The following is a 17,334-nucleotide window of genomic DNA, read 5'->3' on the forward strand; positions in this document are numbered from 1 at the left end:
GTTGTACGTCTTTCCCTTTCATCACTTTAAATATATCGTGGCCACCGCCTTCTGGCCTGCAGTTTTTGCTGAAAAGTCAGCTCTAAGGGAGTTCCCTTGCATATAACTTGTTGCATTTCCCTTGCTGCTTTTATTTTATTTTTTAACATCTTTACTGGAATATAATTGCTTTACAATGGTGTGATAGTTTCTGCTTTATAACAAAGTGAATCAGCTATACATATACATATATCCCCATATCTCTTCCCTCTTGCATCTCCATCCCTCCCACCCTCCCTATCCCACCCCTCTAGGTGGTCACAAAGCACCGAGCTGATCTCCCTGTGCCATGTGGCTGCTTCCCACTAGCTAACTATTTTACATTTGGTAGTGTATATATGTCCATGCCACTCTCTCACTTCATCCCAGCTTACCCTTCCCCCTCCCTGTGTCCTCAAGTCCATCCTCTAGTAGGTCTGCGTCTTTATTCCTGTCCTGCCCCTAGGTTCTTCATGACCTTTTTTTTGGGTTTTTTTAGCATCTTTATTGGAGTATAATTGTTTTACAATGGTGTGTTAGTTTCTGCTTTACAACAAAGTGAATCAGCTATACATATACATCTATCCCCATATCCCCTCCCTCTTTTTTTTTCTATTCTTTTTTTTTAAACATCTTTATTGGAGTATAATTGCTTTACAATGGTGTGTTAGTTTCTGCTTTACAACAAAGTGAATCAGCTATACATATACATATATCCTCATATCTCCTCCCTCTTGCATCTCCCTCCCACCCTCCCTATCCTACCCCTTTAGGTGGTCACAAAGCACCGAGCTGATCTCCCTGTGCTATGCAGCTACTTCCCACTAGCTATCTATTTTACATTTGGTAGTGTATATATGTCACTGCTACTCTCTCATTTCGTCCGATCTTATCCTTCCCCCAACCCCGTGTCCTCAAGTCCATTCTCTACATCTGCGCCTTTATTCCTGCCCTGCCCCTAGGTTCATCAGAACCCTTTTTTTTTAGATGCCATATATGTGCGTTAGCATACAGTATTTGTTTTTCTCTTTCTGACTTATTTCACTCTGTATGACAGACTCTAGGTCTGTCCACCTCACTACAAATAACTCAATTTTGGTTTTTTATGGCTGAGCAATATTCCATTGTATATATGTGCCACATCTTCTTTATCCATTCATCTGTCGATGGACACTTAGGTTGCTTCCACGCCCTGACTATTGTAAATACTGCTGCAATGAATATTGAACCACTGATCTTTTTATTCTCTCTGTAGTCTTGCCTTTTTTTAGAATATCATATGGTTGGAATCATATAGTATGCATCCTTTACAGATTGGCTTCTTTCACTTAGTAATGTGCATTTAAGTTTCATTTCTTTTTAATTGATTAATATTCTTCCATTGTCTAAATGTACCACCATTTATTTATCCATTTACCTACTTAAGGACATCTTGTTTGCTTCCAAGTTGTGGCAATTATGAATGAAATGATATAAATGTATGTGTGCAGGTTTTTGTCTGGGCATAAGTTTTCAACTCCTCCTGGTAAATACCAAGGAACACGACTGCTGGGATGGTACAATGGTACAAATGTAAGAAACCCCAAAACTGTCTTCCAAAGTATCTGTACCATTTTGGATTTCCAGCAGTAATGAATGAGAGTTCCTGTTGCTCCATGCCCTCAACAGCATTTGGTGTTATCAGTGTTCCAGATTTGGGCCATTCTAATAGGTATGTAGTGGTATCTCATTGTTGTTTTAATTTGCGTTTCCTGATGACATGTGATATGGAGCATCTTTTCATATGCTTATTTGTCATCTGTGTATCGTTTTTAGTAAGATGTCTGTTAAGCTCCTTGGCCCATTTTTAAATTGATAGCTGTGTTTTTTAGAGATGTATCTCTATAGCCCCATACATTGCACCCTTCTACCCATACCCTATGACTTTACTTATATTGAAATTACATGTTGTCTTCTCTCACGCTAGGCCATGAGCTCCTTAAGGGCAGGAACTGTGGCTGATTAATCTTTTTATTTTCAGCATGCCTCCCAGCTCCTGGTATGTCTGGGTGTTCAGGAAAGCTTTGTTGGACAGAACTGAACTCAGGCCAGTTGTGAGGTGTACTGTATCCTTGGTGACATGGGTGGGTGGGGAAGGCTGGGATATGTGATTACATTTCAACACCAATTCTCTGACGTTGACTGGGTTGATTCAGTTCTGACACTAACTACCCAACTACCCAGAGTTAACACAGTCCCCACAAGTTAAGGACACAGTCCCACAGGATTACCCCTTCCCATATCAGACCCCAGCCACAATTTTCAGGTATCTCCAAGAAACCCACACTTCTGCCTGGCTGTCTACAAATTGGGGGATTTGCATGATCTCCTCAGGTTCGGAAATATTTTAGAATACCTCACAGAACTCAAGAAAAGCAGTAAACTTGTGATTGCCCTTTTATTATAGAGGATCCAAATGAATAGCCAGATGAAGAGGTACGTAGGGCAACAGCATGGGGGAGAAGAGGGTGCAAGAGCATCCATCCCTGTGGAGTCAGGGTGCCCTCCAGTACATCAATATATTCATCAATGAGGAACCTCCCCGAACTTCACTGTTCAGGGTTTTTAATTGAGGTTTCACTGCATAAGCATTCTTTTTTTTTAATTTAATTTATTTTTTTATACAGCAGGTTCTTATTAGTCACCCATTTTAATGTCAATCCCAGTCTCCCAATTCATCACTCCCACACCCCCGCCGCTTTCCCCCCTTGGTGTCCATATGTTTTTTCTCTACATCTGTGTCTCAATTTCTGCCCTGCAAACCGGTTCAGCTGTACCATTTTCTAGGTTCCACATATATGTGTTAATATACGATATTTGTTTTTCTCTTTCTGACTTACTTCACTCTGTATGACAGTCTCTAGATGCATCCACATCTCTACAAATGACCCAATTTCGTTCTTTTTATGGCTGAGTAATATTCCATTGTATATATGTACCACATCTTCTTTATCCATTCATCTGTCGATGGGCATTGAGGTTGCTTCCAGGACCTGGCTATTGTAAATAGTGCTGCAATGAACATTGGGGTGCATGTGTCTTTTTGAATTATGGTTTTCTCTGGGTATATGCCCAGTAGTGGGATTGTTGGGTCATATGGTAATTTTATTTTTAGTTTTTTGGGTTTTTTTTTTTGCGGTACGCGGGCCTCTCACTGTTGTGGCCTCTCCCATTGTGGAGCACAGGCTCCAGATGCGCAGGCTCAGCGGCCATGGCTCACGGGCCCAGCCGCTCTGCGGCATGTTGGATCTTCCCGGAGTGGGGCATGAACCTGTGCCCCCTGCATCGGCAGGCGGACTCTCAACCACTGCACCACCAGGGAAGCCCTATTTTTAGTTTTTTAAGGAACCTCCATACTGATCTCCATAGTGGCTGTTATCAGTTTACATTCCCACCAACAGTGCAAGAGGGTTCCCTTTTCTCCACACCCTCTCCAGCATTTATTGTTTGTAGATTTTTTGATGATGGCCATTCTGACTGGTGTGTCCCTTGCTGCTTTTAACATTCTTTATCTTTAATTTTTGCCACTTTAATTACAATGTGTCTTGGTGTAGTCCTCATTGGGTTGATCCTGTTTGGGACTCTCTGTGCTTACTGGACCTGGATGTCTGTTTCCTTTCCCAGGTTAGGGAAGTTTTCAGCTATAATGTCTTCAATTATGTTTTCTGTCCCTTTCTCTCTCTCTTCTCCTTCTGGGACCCACACAACGTGAATGTTAGTATGCTTGATGTTGTCTCAGAGGTCTCTTAAACTGTCCTCATTTCTTTTTTTTTCTTTTTTCTGTTCAGCTTCAGTAATTTCCACTACTCTGTCTTCCAGCTCACTGATCCATACCTCTGTATCATCTAATCTCTTGTTGATTCCTTCCAGTGTATTTTTCATTTCAGTTATTGTATTCTTCATCTTTGTTTGGTTCTTTATATTTTCTAAGTCTTGTTAAAAACTTCAAACATCTGCTCATCCAATCTTCTCCCAAGTTCCCTGAACATCTTAACAATCATTACCTTGAATTCTCTGTTGGGTAGATTGCCTATGTCCACTTCACTTATCTCTTTTGGGGTTTTATCTTGTTCCTTCATTTGGAAGATATTCCTCTGTTGCCTCATTTTGCCTAATTTACTGTTTTTATTTCTAAGTATCTGTTAGGTTGGTTTCATTTCCCAACCTCGGAAAAGTGGACTTTTGTAGATGTCCTATGCGTCCCAGCAGCACACTCCCCTCTGGTCACCAGAGCTATATGCTCTAGGGGTGCCCCCTATGTGGGCTACACGGGCCCTTCTGTTGTGGTCGTCTGTCTACTGCAGGCAGTCTGGTAGGTGTAGCTGGCCCCCAGCCCTGTTGGCTACCAGGCTGTGCCTTGTGTGGAGGCTGCTGGCCACTGGTTGGTGATGCTGGGTCACAGGCTACTAGCTGAGGGCCCTGGGGTCCTAGGACTAGTGTTGACCCACTGGTGGGTGGGGCCAGTTCCTGACACAGCTGGCTGCAGGGTCCAGGGTGTCCCAAAGCTGGTGTTGGCCCACTGGTGAGTGGGGCTGGATCCTAGGGTAGCTGGCTAAGGGGTCCAAGGTGGTATCAGCCTGCTGGTGGCTGGGTTTGTGGCCCAGGGGATGCCGGGGGCTAGTGCTGACTTGCTAGTGGGCTGAGTGGAGTTCCCGGGTCTCTGGTTGTAGGGCCTTGGTGGTCTAGGAGCTGGTGTTGGCCTGCTGGTGGGCAGGGCTGGGGCCAAGTGGGTATTAGGGCTGGTGCTGCCCTGTTGATGGGTGGGCTGGGTCCTGGTACAGGAGACTGCCTTGATATAATTCTTCTATCAGATAAATGTATCGTGAATATTTCTTCCAACCCATGACTTGCTTTTTCTTTCTTTCTTTTTTTAAATAGTGCCTTTTGAGGAGGAAAGTTCTTAATTTTGATAGTCACATTTATCTGTTTTTTTCTGTATGGTTCATGCTTTTTGCACCCTCAAAATCCATGCCTATCCAAAGTCACAAACATTCTCCTGTGTTGTCTTCTAGAAGATTTATAGTTTCAACTTTTATATTTAGGTCCATGATTCATTTCAAGTTAATTTTGTATATGTTGTGAAGCAGCACGACAGTATACAACACCACCACCCACCCCACGACCGTAAAGATATCCAGTTGCTTTAACATCTTTCGTTGAAATGTTTCCCCATTAAATTGTCTTGGTACTTTTGCCAAAAATCAATTGACCGTATATCTGTGTGTCTATTTCTGCACTCTATTCCGTTCCAGTGATTTATATGCCTATTTTTTTTTCAATAATTCCACACTGTCTTGATTACTATATCTTTATAATAAGTTGTGAAATCGGGGAGTATAAGTCCTCCTACTTTGTTGTTTTAAAATTGTTTTGGCTATTCTAGTTTATTTGCACTTCCATATACATTTTAGAAACAGCTTGTCAGTTTCTACAAAAAAATAAAATAACTTTTAAAAGTCCGCCAGAGCTTTTATTGAATCTTATATTAGTTTTCTACAGCAGGGGTCCCCAACCCCCGCGGCACAGACCATTACTGGTCCACGGCCTGTTAGGAACCAGGCCACACAGCAGGTGAGCGGCGGGCGAGCAAGCAAAGCTTCATCTCCTGCTCTGCATCGCTCACATTACCGCCTGAACCATACCCCGCCTCCCTCCCGTCTGTGGAAAAACTGTCTTCCACGAATGCAGTCCCTAGTGCCAAAAAGGGTGGGGACCGCTGTTCTAGAGCCATTATAACAACGTACCACAAACCCAGTGACTAAAACAACCAAAAATTTTCTCTCACAATTCTGGAGGCTAAAAGTCCAAAATTAAGTTGTCTGTAGGGCCATGCTTTCTATTTGAAGGCCCTAAAGGAGGATCCTTCCTTGCCTCTTTCTTAGCTTCTAGTAGTTGCTGACAATCCTTGGCATTCCTTACCTTATAAATGCATCATTCCAATCAAGGCCTCCATCTCCACATGGCCTTCTTCCCTGTATTTCTTTATTTTTTCCCCTGTATTTCTTTATGTATCCAAATTTCCTCTTCTTAAAAGGACACAAGAAATTGGATTAGGGTCCACTCTAATCCAGTAACCCATAACACTTTGTATCAGCACTAAGGACTATCAAGAGATTATTGGAACATTTTTAAAATATGGTCCTTCCTCAAGCAACTTAAGATTTTGTTGAGAAGACAAAGTCAACACCTAAGAAACTATTAGTGAAAAATGAAAAACAAAATAAATTAGTGTGGCTCAAACAATAAATGTTACTTGTGTACAAAGAAAAAAAAAAAAAAAAGCATACTCCAGGTCAGAAGTCCCAGAGGGCTTCATGGTCGAAGTACCAAAAGATTAGCATATCAGAGAAACAGAAAAGAGGCAAGAGGTAAGACTCATTAACAGGGACAAAGGTACAGAAACAGAAATTAACATGACACAGAAAGGCAGGTGGGGAGACAAAGGTAAGCAAAGCAACATGTCTGGAACACAGTTTGGGTCAGGAGACAGTGGGAGACGAAGGTAGATGGAGGCACTCCATGGAAGACCTTAAAGGTTAGACAGCAGAATTCTGATTTGACACAGTGAGTGATACAACTACTCTGAAAGTAAGGTTTGAGGAAGATCAGGTTTGATTAAGGGGGAGAACTAACTGAAAGAAATAGAGTCCAGGGCAAGGAGGCTAGTTAGGAAGCTCCTGCTTCCTTTCCAATCAATTCTCTATTCTGCAACCAGAGTGATGTTTTTATAAACTCAATTTGATCAAGTAACTCCTCTGCACCTTCACTGAATATGAGATGCTGAAGGAATCAAAGATGACACCAAAATTTCTAACCTCCACCTTAATAATAGTTGCATGAGCTTTATAAAGACCAAGAAGGTAGGAAAGGGATATATAGTTTGGAGAGGAGGTATGAGTTTTGTATGGCTTATGAATAATTTGAGGTAGCAATTAAACAACAGCTAGAATTTGGCCAGATTATGATGGGGGAGGCAGAGGCAGAGGTAGGAATTTTCATGTGCAGCATATTAAACAACTGTACAAGGCTGATCTTCAAATTACAGCGGGATAGGCAGGCTTCAGGGAGTCAGCTGAGACAAGTATGAGAGGAGTTAACTAAGCCTAATTAGAAGTGGACCAGGAAAGGTGGCAGGGGTGGAGTCAGACAACCAGGAGCAAAGGGTGAGGCAGGTTGGCTAGAGCTGGGACGGATCTTAAGCAGGAACACGGACAGAACCCATCCTGGAAAGAAGTCAGGACAGAAATAAGGAAGAGGTTGTGGAATAGCAATAGCTAACATAACACTTATTAAACATTTCTCTTTTTTTTACTATGTGGTAGGCATTGTTCTAAACATTTAAAAGAATTTATTCACTTAAACTTCACAAGACTGAGAGAGCTAACTATTACTGTCCTTATTTTACAGATGCGGAACCAAGGCACAGAGAAGTTAAGTGATTTGCCCGGGGTTCTACACATAGCAAATGGCAGGCCAGGATTTGAGACCATGGTAATGGACATCTACTCTGTGCTAGGGTTTTTACATATACTTATTTGGTATGTGTATGAGTGTTGTATACACACACAAACGCAACGAGGATTTTTTTGGAAAAAAAAAAGTAATATGCTACCCACCCTCCTTTCTGGCACATGACCTTTCCCCTATTCAAGCAAAGGTACAATATATTACTGCCATCAAGGAGGATTATGGTTGTTAAAGGGAAAAAGAGGTCATTTACTGTTCAGCTTCAAACCTAAAAACTGACTTTTTTTTTTCATCTGTAATAAAACAACAGTTTTGGGAAGGTCTTTTTCTACATTCTAACAGCTTCTTTTATTTATCAAGAGCTTGACTTGGCCCACCTGGATCACATAACTTTGGTACAAGATACAGGCAGGAAGAATTCAAGTTAGGAAAAGAGAAATAACCAACACCTAGAAAATAGAAGAAAGGGTCTTTCTCAGTCAGTGTGTGTGTCACTGATTCCCCCTTGTTATGGGCTGAACTGTATTCCTCCGAAACCCATATACTGAAGTCTCAACGCCCAGTACCTCAGAATGAAACCTATTTGGAAATAAGGTCTTTAAAGAGGTAATTAAGTTAAAATGAGGCCATTAGGGTGGGACTGTAATCCAATACGACTGGTGTCCTTATAAGAAGAGGAAGAGACCCCAGGGATGCAGGAGCACAGAAGGACAACCATGAGATGAAAAAGCAGCAAGAAGGTGGCCATCTGCAAGCCAAGGAGAGGGGCTCTAGAAGAAACCAACCTGCTGGTACTTCAACCTTGGACTTCTAGACTCCATCAGAGTTTATGTTACATCAGAACATAAATTTCTGTTGTTTTTAGCCAACCAGTCTGTAGTATATTGTACGGCAGCCATAACCAACTAATACACCCCTCTAGGCTGAAACTCCTTAGGGAGGAAGGCAAAATAATAAGGTAAATGTGGGGGGAATCCCAAAGAAGTGGAGCTTATTTCTCACTTCCATGGACAATTTCAAGCTCCCTTAAAGAATTTCTGTGTTCTAACAGCCCAGATAACAGACTGAAAATGGCAGGATAGAATAATAAATTAGAAGATGTCCAATGTCACCTTTCCAATTCCTGTGGAGCAGGGATTCCTAGATTCCCAAAGATAGCCTGACAGTTGCAATGAGTACACCTAGCACCTAAACTTTGGTCTCTAATACCATTTTCCAATAAAAGTAACTAGGGCTCCGTGGAGAAGGAGTCTAGGACTGGGGCAGGAAGTATATAAGATAAGCCAGAAGCATCTTGTAGTGCCAGAAAGTAGGGGTTTGTCACAATGATGGGGTATTATGTCAGAGGGATACAGGAGGCAAATGAAAGAGCTCCCAATGGCCAAAGTTGGAATGATTTGAGCAACAAAATAAAGTAGCACTGGATTATAACCTAAAGTATAAAATAAATATCCATGAATCCATACTGATATAAATAAATGACTGAATAAATAAATAAGGGAGAAGAGATAAAGGTCCAAGTAATTTATATGCAGAAGAATTCCAAGTAATTTATATAGATACTCTGCCCTTAAGGAGATAGAACATAACTCCCAATTCATTAAGTATACATAGTAACTTCCTTCCAAAGAGCACAGCATGGAAAAGGAGAAAAAGAGAGTAACTTTACAGTGGAGAAACCTGACAAACACTACCTCAAGCCAGGTGATCAAGGTTAACATCTAGTGATAAGTCATTTTGAGAGATGTTCCCTTGATACGATGAGTATGGCACTTTATCTCTGTGGTCTTCCTCCCCAAAACCATTACCTGAGTCTAATCCTGAGAAAAGCATCAAACAAATCCCAACTGAGGGACATTCTACAAAACACCTGACCAGTGATCCTCAAAACTTTCAATATCATAAAAAACAAAGTCTGGGGACTTCCCTGGTGGTACAGTGGATAGGACTCTGCGCTCCCAATGCAGGGGGTCCAGGTTCGATCCCTGGTCAGGGAACTAGATCCCACATGCCTGCCAGAACTAAGAGTTCGCATGCTGCAACTAAGGAGCCCGTGAGCCGCAACTAAGGAGCCCGCCTGCCACAACTAGGACCCAGTGCAACTAAATAAATAAATAAATAAAAAACAAAGTCTGAAAAAACTGTCACAACTAAAAGAAGACTAAAGAGACATGACAACTAAATGTACTGTGGAACCCTGGATGGGATCCTGGAACAGAAAAAGGGCATTAGAGAAAAACTGAGAAAATCAAATTAACTATGGACTTGTTATTAATAATGTATCAATAGCGATTCATTAATTATGACAAATGCACCATATTAATGTAAGATATTAATAACAGGGGAAATTAGGTGTGGGGTATGAGGAAACTGTTTGTACTATCTTTGCAATAATTCCATAGATCTAAAATGTTCTAAAATAACAGTTAAAAAAGAAATGGTAGCCAGAGCAAGGACTGCCTTGCCAACACCCCCTCAAAACACATCATACCTAAGGCAGCTAGCTCATCAGGGCAAAGGGATTTTTGGTGTGGAACATCTATGGAGTGGAGGCGGGAAGGGTATATAGGGAGGTGATGCCGCCATAAGATCCTGGTCTCCAAAAAACTGTGAAGCAAATACCTAGTCAGGCGTCCAAACACCACTGTTGATACTTAAGATAAAGACCCTTGAGGAACCCCAAAACCACGTGCAGATTTGAGGTCACTGCCCACATTGCCCTGGGGACACATAAGATTTAACCTATACCTCAGACACTACGGTGACAATGAGAATATTAACAGTCAGGATACCTTACTTAGGCTGCAGCTAAGGAACTCTCAACTTGACTGGCTTAAACAATATGGAAATTTTTTTATCTCATATAACGAGTGCCAATATTCTATTGTAACACTCCACTCTGCCATCTTCAGTGCCTCAGCCATTCCTTAGCTAACTCTCGTAGCACTCCGGTTGTCTCAATTTCAGGTATCACATGCAGAAGCAACACTATCTGGCAGAAGAGACCATCTCTTCATTTTGAAGAGTACTGCTCAGGTACTTTGTAGAATGTCCCTGAATATGAGTTTGTCTGATGTTTTCTTATGATTAGACTGGAGATTTTTGATTTGGGGTAAGATAACCACAGAGGTGCAAGTATGACTCTTTTAAGGAGCAAGGAAACTTCCCTTCATGACTCACTAGCCAGCCCCTTCCAAAACTAATCACTTGGAATAATGAAACTACCATAATCAGTTTAAACCAATCAGGACTTACCCCTGAGTCACAGAGAAGGATATATACCAAACAAAGGGGGTATAAATGATTATTGAGGGGGCCAGCACCAGTGTGTACTATAGGTAAAAACCCTGAAAGGCAGAGAGAGCCTTTACTTTAAAGAGACTACATTAATGATTAAACATTAAAACAAGTCTATTTCAAAATGGAAGACACTTTTAATTGTCAAATTTACTTCAACACTACCACCACCCAAAGGGATTTTAGACCATTTATAGAAAATAAATCCCTCCTCTCAGCTATTGAGGGAGTAGCAGGAATAAAGGAAACACCTCTGAAAGACAAATTTCATCTACAGTTCATCTAGACCAAGACAACCCTTTCTATTAGCAACTCAAAGCCTCCTCATTAACCCCAGGAACATACACTCACAAGCTCTCCAACGAAGATGCTATAGCTAGTTCAAAATATAAAACTGACATGCAAAGAAGAGGTACAGATTTGTGAGCCAGCTGCATAGAATATTAGCCAAATAGTTAAGATACCTGGGGCAACATTTCCCAAACTAGTGTGCTTTGCTACATTCTTCTGTCCCATGGTAACAAGTAGGCCATGAAAACAGTAGTCGGTGATCAAATTAACTGACAGAGACTAAGTTAAACAAAATTAAATAGGTTTCTTTACTAATACATTTCTCAGAGCCTTTATATGCTAGCAGGCATTATGAATTCCAAGAGGAGGATATACTGCTTATATTATTTAACATTTCCCTCCAAAAAGAAGGCTTTTCTCCTGACCATCTACAAACGATTTCTAGGACAGCATTCTGTTTACCACCACCTTGAGAAATACTGCTGTAAGGGGAAAGCAAAGGCCCAAGAATAAAGTCCATTACTATTACACTGTTGGAGGGGGGAAAAAAAATCCATCAAAGAATATAGTGAAGAAGGCAGGAAGCAAAGCCGGAGAGTTCAATGATACAGAAGCAAGAAAGGAGATAGTTTCCGAAAAGCTAGAGACAATCAATTACTGAGAAATTAAACAGAATGAGAATAAAAATGTTTTTTTGGATTTGACCAGGAAGACTGACACCTGTGACCTTCAAGAGAATAGCTTCAGAAAAGAGGAGGAAAGAAGGATGGCATACAGAATTTAAAAAATTAGGATGGGGATGAAAAAAGAAATAGATGAAACATTTATAGACCACCCATAACCGGAGTTTAAAAGTGAAAATTTAAAAAGACATTGGTTGGGGCTTCCCTGGTGGCGCAGTGGTTGAGAGTCCGCCTGCCGATGCAGGGGATACGGGTTCATGCCCCGGTCCGGGAGGATCCCATATGCCGCGGAGCGGCTGGGCCCGAGGCCCGTGAGCCATGGCCGCTGAGCCTGCGCGTCCGGAGCCTGTGCTCTGCAACGGGAGAGGCCACAACAGTGAGAGGCCCAAGTACCACAAAAAAAAAAAGACATTGGTTGATTGGGAGAAGGGAGTATATGGAAGAATAAAATAATTTTAGAACAGCGAACACCTACATATGGTTGAAGGTAAAAGTGAAAACCTACTGAAAGAAACTGATAATTACAGTCCAGTAGATGGAAGAAATGGAATCCTGAGTATAAATTACTAAAAAAGACTTATCTTTCTTTCCAGATTGGAGAGAATTTGAATAGTATGCCTAACCATTCCAAGACTGAAGACCTTGTTTTAATAGTACAAAATTTCATGGATTTCTGCCTATTCCACCCAACAGAATTTTTCAGTCTATAGAGTTCAGTATGTATTATGTTTGTAAGTTTGCTGAGCTCTTGCTCCTCTCAGAAGCTGTCTCTGTTATGGTGAAGGTGTAGGTCATAGAAAAGCACTTACCTGAGGGCTTCAATCTTCATGAAATAAGAAACAAGGTAGAGGTTGGTGACAATAAGGAAGTTGGAAGCTCAGGAGATTTTAATTTATAATGACTTACTACAAATGATTTCAATATACAAAATAAAAACTTATAATAGGAACACACACAAAAAAGTGTGAAGACTACCAAAAGAGGGTCCAGAAAGAAAGGCATCTACTTATCCCACCCAGAAATTTACTGTGGTAAATCAACAGAAGTTGCATAGGTCATAAGTTAATAACATAGTTCCCAATATGCTGGTGAGAACAAAGACTATTCAGCGGCGGGTCTAATTACAGTCTAGCTTTAAACTTTTAAAATTTAAACTTAGTATGGCCTTCGAACACCAACCCTAATAGTCAGGCATACAAAATTTCATTTTTATTTCCTTTCAAGATCAATGAGGACAATGACATGAGATTCTGTTGCTTAGAACTTATTTCTAGGTTCTACCTTTTCGGCTAATTTCACTAACCATTCAAACTGACTACATAATTTTGGATTATCTATGTCCAAGTCACAAGTGGCTCACATATGGCTCCAGAGCCCATCTATCGTAACATTTCCATCACAAAAAAAGGCAGTAATATCCGACTCTTTGCTTAATACATAGCCCCATAGAGATGTAAGAAAACTCAGACTGCTTTAAAAAATATATGGTGACCATCATAAGTAGAGGAGGCCCCATCCTTTAAATAAATTAGTTAATAATAATCAGTGTGCACGGAATAAAGGATAAGGTAACACACCAAATCCGGCAGCCTCCAGATTTGTGTATCTGTAAACGTAAGGCGGCCGACCACATAGGCCAGATGATTACTACTGCCAGCTCAGCAGCTGAGCTTGGAGAAGAGGCGGCATCCACACACAGGCCACTCTTGAGAACCAAAACTTACAGCCAGTTTCATCTGGCAGGGACTGGAAAATGTGGCAGTGATTAAACCGGTTAAAGTCCGACAGAAATAGGGTTGTTAGCGGTAAGGGGAGCCTCCGAGGCTTCAATTCTGGAAGGCATAAGGCAGCCACGGCTGGGCGAACACCCCCACCGCGGAGCTGGAAAAAACTGGGGGTTGAGGGGAGAGGGCTCGTCCTTACCTTGTCATCCTCGCATCTTTTCCCAAGGCCCTCCCTGGCCTGCAGCCGGCTGCTGAGCCGGCCGTAATCGGCCTCTTTCTGGTCAATCTGTTTCTTGTGCGAGTCCACCAAGATCAGCAGGTCCGAATTGCGCTTCTCCAGGCGCCCGCGAGCCACCTCGGTGCGCTGGACCTGGCCCTGCAGCTCGGCCACCTCCTCCTGAAGCAGGACGTGGCGGGAGGAGATTCTCCAGTAGTTGAAGGCGAGGACCGCGATCACCACCAGCAGGACCACCAACACGAAGGAGGGCAGGCGGCCGGCCCGCCTGTTCGCCCCGAAACCCACCATGGGGCCGAACCAGGCTGTACCCCGGTGCCTCGGCGCCGACGCCTGCAGGAAGACGCTCAGGCCGAGGTGGCTGAGTTGCCTGGGGTACACGGCCCCAGGGCCGGCTGAAGCCGGAGGCGGGCCGATTTGCCCGCCCGCGAGCCGGAGAAGGGGGCGGGGCCGCAAGCCGCAGGCCCCTCCCCGCCCCCCCCTTCAAATCCTGCCACAGCGCGTTCCGCAGGCGCTGAACTAGACCCCGCACCAGCTGGGCGGAACCAGGAGAACCCAGCTGCCCGAAACCCAGGTCCAACACTTCAGGGTTAGGGGGCGGGGAAAAGAGCCGGAAGGGGGTGGATTTAACTCTGGCCCCGCCCATTGGCTGGGTCTGGGTCGCCAAGGGGGCCATTTCCTAGTTTCCGCCAACGCCCCCTCTTCTCGCGAGAAAGTGGGCTTTTCTCGCTCTTCTCAGTCTTATCTCGCGAGGGTTATCTCTGTCTGGAAGAGTGTTGTGATGATTTTGGCGGTCTGGGTTAGTACTTGTATACCTGAACTGGAGCCCCTTCGGCTTTTACCTGCTCAATCCCCTTGACCCACGGTCTAGGGAGTGCCTACCATGCCAGGGCCCTCGTGAGTGTTTTTGTTTTTGAGGACATCTGAGGTTGCGACCGCTATGTAAGGAAAACTTAGGTGAGCTGCGGGCAGGAGGGGCGACTAGATTTTGTATTTGCTTCAGTAGGTTTTCTTGCTTGTGCTAACGATGTGGAGAGAAAACAATAACCAGAAAGAAAAATACCATGAAATTGTGGTGCCCCAAACATTACGGGGGAAAGCAAGAGAAACTAAGTTTTATGACTGAAAGAGGTGGTACCAGCCTGGTCTCCAAGGTTACTGCTTTCACTAATGGAAAGAACTTCAGAATGTATGAGCCCCTGTTCCTAAACTCACTGCTGCTTTTGCCTCGAACTGGGCTTCCAAGTAGAAAGTACAGAAGCTGCCCACAATGAATGATAACTTATGCTGTTACTGACAGCAAGCACGGTCTGGGTTAGATATAGTAGCTCTCTTACAAATTGTTTTTGCATACTTAGTCTCATCTTATCCTCTCAGCAACACAGTTTTACAGATGAGGAATCCAAGACACAAAGATGTACCAGAAACTTTCTCAAAGTCCCGTATCTTGTTTGAGACAGAATTAGGCTTGAATTCGAGTCATTGGTCTCTAACATCATTGCTCTTTGCATTATACCAGGCTAACTGTTGCTATATGTTCGGCATTAATTACAGTGAGGCAGAAAAAGCCCTCACCTCTTTTGTGTTTTCTGCATATTTGTCCTCGCATTAAAGTTTTTTTTTAACATCTTTCGCATAGAAGTTTTAAAAGTTATTTGGCTCTTTCCTGTTTAAGGAGAAGATGGAGTTGCTTTATTTTTCAGACCTCAGGTTCAAGAATGAACATAAACCAACCAAACGCAAGAACTTTGGTATTTTCATTCAAATCGGAGTGGTATGATTTTGAAGTAAGAAGACTTGTTATCTTTGAATAATTATTCTATGTTTCCTGTCCATTTCAAAAATAAAGTTTCTTGCCTAATAGTCCTAGAGTAGCCTGGAAGAATTATTGCACCCTGAAAGAGTGATGATTTCTCTCTCACAAATACAGTAAAAAAAACACCAAAATATTAATATTTAGTCCACATCAAACTTGAGCCCTTTGCTCTGGCTTCATAAGATCTAAGAAATCCCCTCCAGTCTCAAAGGACAAGCAGACCTTGGCAAAAGGGAGCAAGGCAAAAATGGGAAATCCTCGTCTATCAATTTCATATTGACTTTGCTTTGCTTAGCCAGCAGTTGAAACTATAAAGTGACGTTAAACTGCCTAAGATGTTTCAGATAATCTTTCCAAAAGTGTTTTCATTTTTATGTGGGATTCTAGCATGTAGAAGTATAATATTATTGTACAAAACACATTCACATACATTTTTTTCATCAGATGCTTAAAAGAACTATTTGGTACCATTATTCCATTTTACAGATGTGGAAGTAACTTGCCCAAAGTCATACATCTAATAAGTGGCAGGGCTGAAGCTTGAAAAACAATCCTCTTTCCACTCCTCCCCCAGGGAGAAAACATTTTTTATCTGTTTTGATGGTTACCTCTTTGAGTTCTTCCCTCTACTAACAAACCCAATCAAGATATCATGAAGGCAGTGTATAAGTGCTCTCCTATAGATGGTTCTGGATTAGGCTTTAAACTAATTGAGGTAAAAGTCAATTCCTTAAATCAGATGATCGAGGTTAACAACAACAGTGGTAAGTCATGTTGTTAGCATGTACCTTTGATAGGATGTGATGGAAGTAGCACTCTGTGGTTTTCCTCCCCAAAACTCATAACCCTATCTAATGGAACTCTGGAACTCTGTAGTATTTTTACAGGTTTTCTGTATTTCTAAAAATTTAAAAATTAGTTATAAAAGTTCCTATTTGGGGGGATATCTTTTATGATATCAAGTATGGATATAAATATATTCATATAATTGGAAAGGCAGTATAATCACAGATAAATAATGTTTTAAGATTTAATAGAGGACGTCCCTGGTGGCACAGTGGTTAAGAATCCACCTAACAATGTAGGGGACATGGGTTCGAGCCCCTGTCCATGGAAGATCCCACATGCCGTGGAGCACCTAAGCCTGTGCACCACAACTACTGAGCCTGTGCTGTAGAGCCTGTGAGCCACAACTACTGAGCCTGCGTGCCACAACTATTGAAGCCCCCGCGCCTAGAGCCTGTGCTCTGCAGCAAGAGAAGCCACTGCAATGAGAAGCTTGCGCACAACAAAGAGGAGCTCCCACTCAACGCAACTAGAGAAGGTCAGTGTGTGTCAATGAAGACCCAACACAGCAAAAAAAAAAAAAAAAAAAAAAAACCCTTTCTAAAAAAAAAAACGATTAAATTGAAGCGTAAGAATCTATTACCCAGTGGCAAGTGAGGTTAAATCATAGGAATTTTGCTTTTATATGGAGCTCATTTTCTTGAGCTCAAAACACTGTTTGCCATATATTGTCTTCAATATATGTTGACTCATAAAAAATTTGACTTCCTGGATTTGAGCAGAGGAGTAGTTATTTTATAGCTTATTCTTCAATATTTAGGACATTGAGTAGGACTAGGTTAGAGAAGGTAGCAGCTTGTAGAAATAGAAAATACACAGATGTGTAGGCAAGTTCTTTCCATTGTAAATAAAAATAACCTAAACTGGTTTAAGCAATAAATAAGTAAAATTATATATGTGTGTGTGTGTGTGTGTGTG

At 42.1% G+C, this 17,334-nt stretch overlaps 1 protein-coding gene across 1 annotated transcript in view; it reads right to left on the minus strand.

Annotated features, from left to right (window-relative positions):
• GOLM2 (golgi membrane protein 2) overlaps positions 1 to 14,331 on the minus strand; it is a gene marked incomplete at its 3' end in the record, with an annotated part of 73,711 nt that extends 59,380 nt beyond the window's left edge. The window contains exon 1 of the mRNA XM_024732595.1: positions 13,719 to 14,331. Within this exon, the coding sequence (XP_024588363.1) occupies positions 13,719 to 14,045 (327 nt within the window). The remainder of the gene's footprint in view (positions 1 to 13,718) is intronic.
• Between the last annotated feature and the right edge of the window lie 3,003 nt (positions 14,332 to 17,334).

The sequence above is a fragment of the Neophocaena asiaeorientalis genome, unplaced genomic scaffold (assembly GCF_003031525.2).
Source record: "Neophocaena asiaeorientalis asiaeorientalis breed wild unplaced genomic scaffold, Neophocaena_asiaeorientalis_V1.1 scaffold119, whole genome shotgun sequence".
Classification (NCBI taxonomy): domain Eukaryota; kingdom Metazoa; phylum Chordata; class Mammalia; order Artiodactyla; family Phocoenidae; genus Neophocaena; species Neophocaena asiaeorientalis.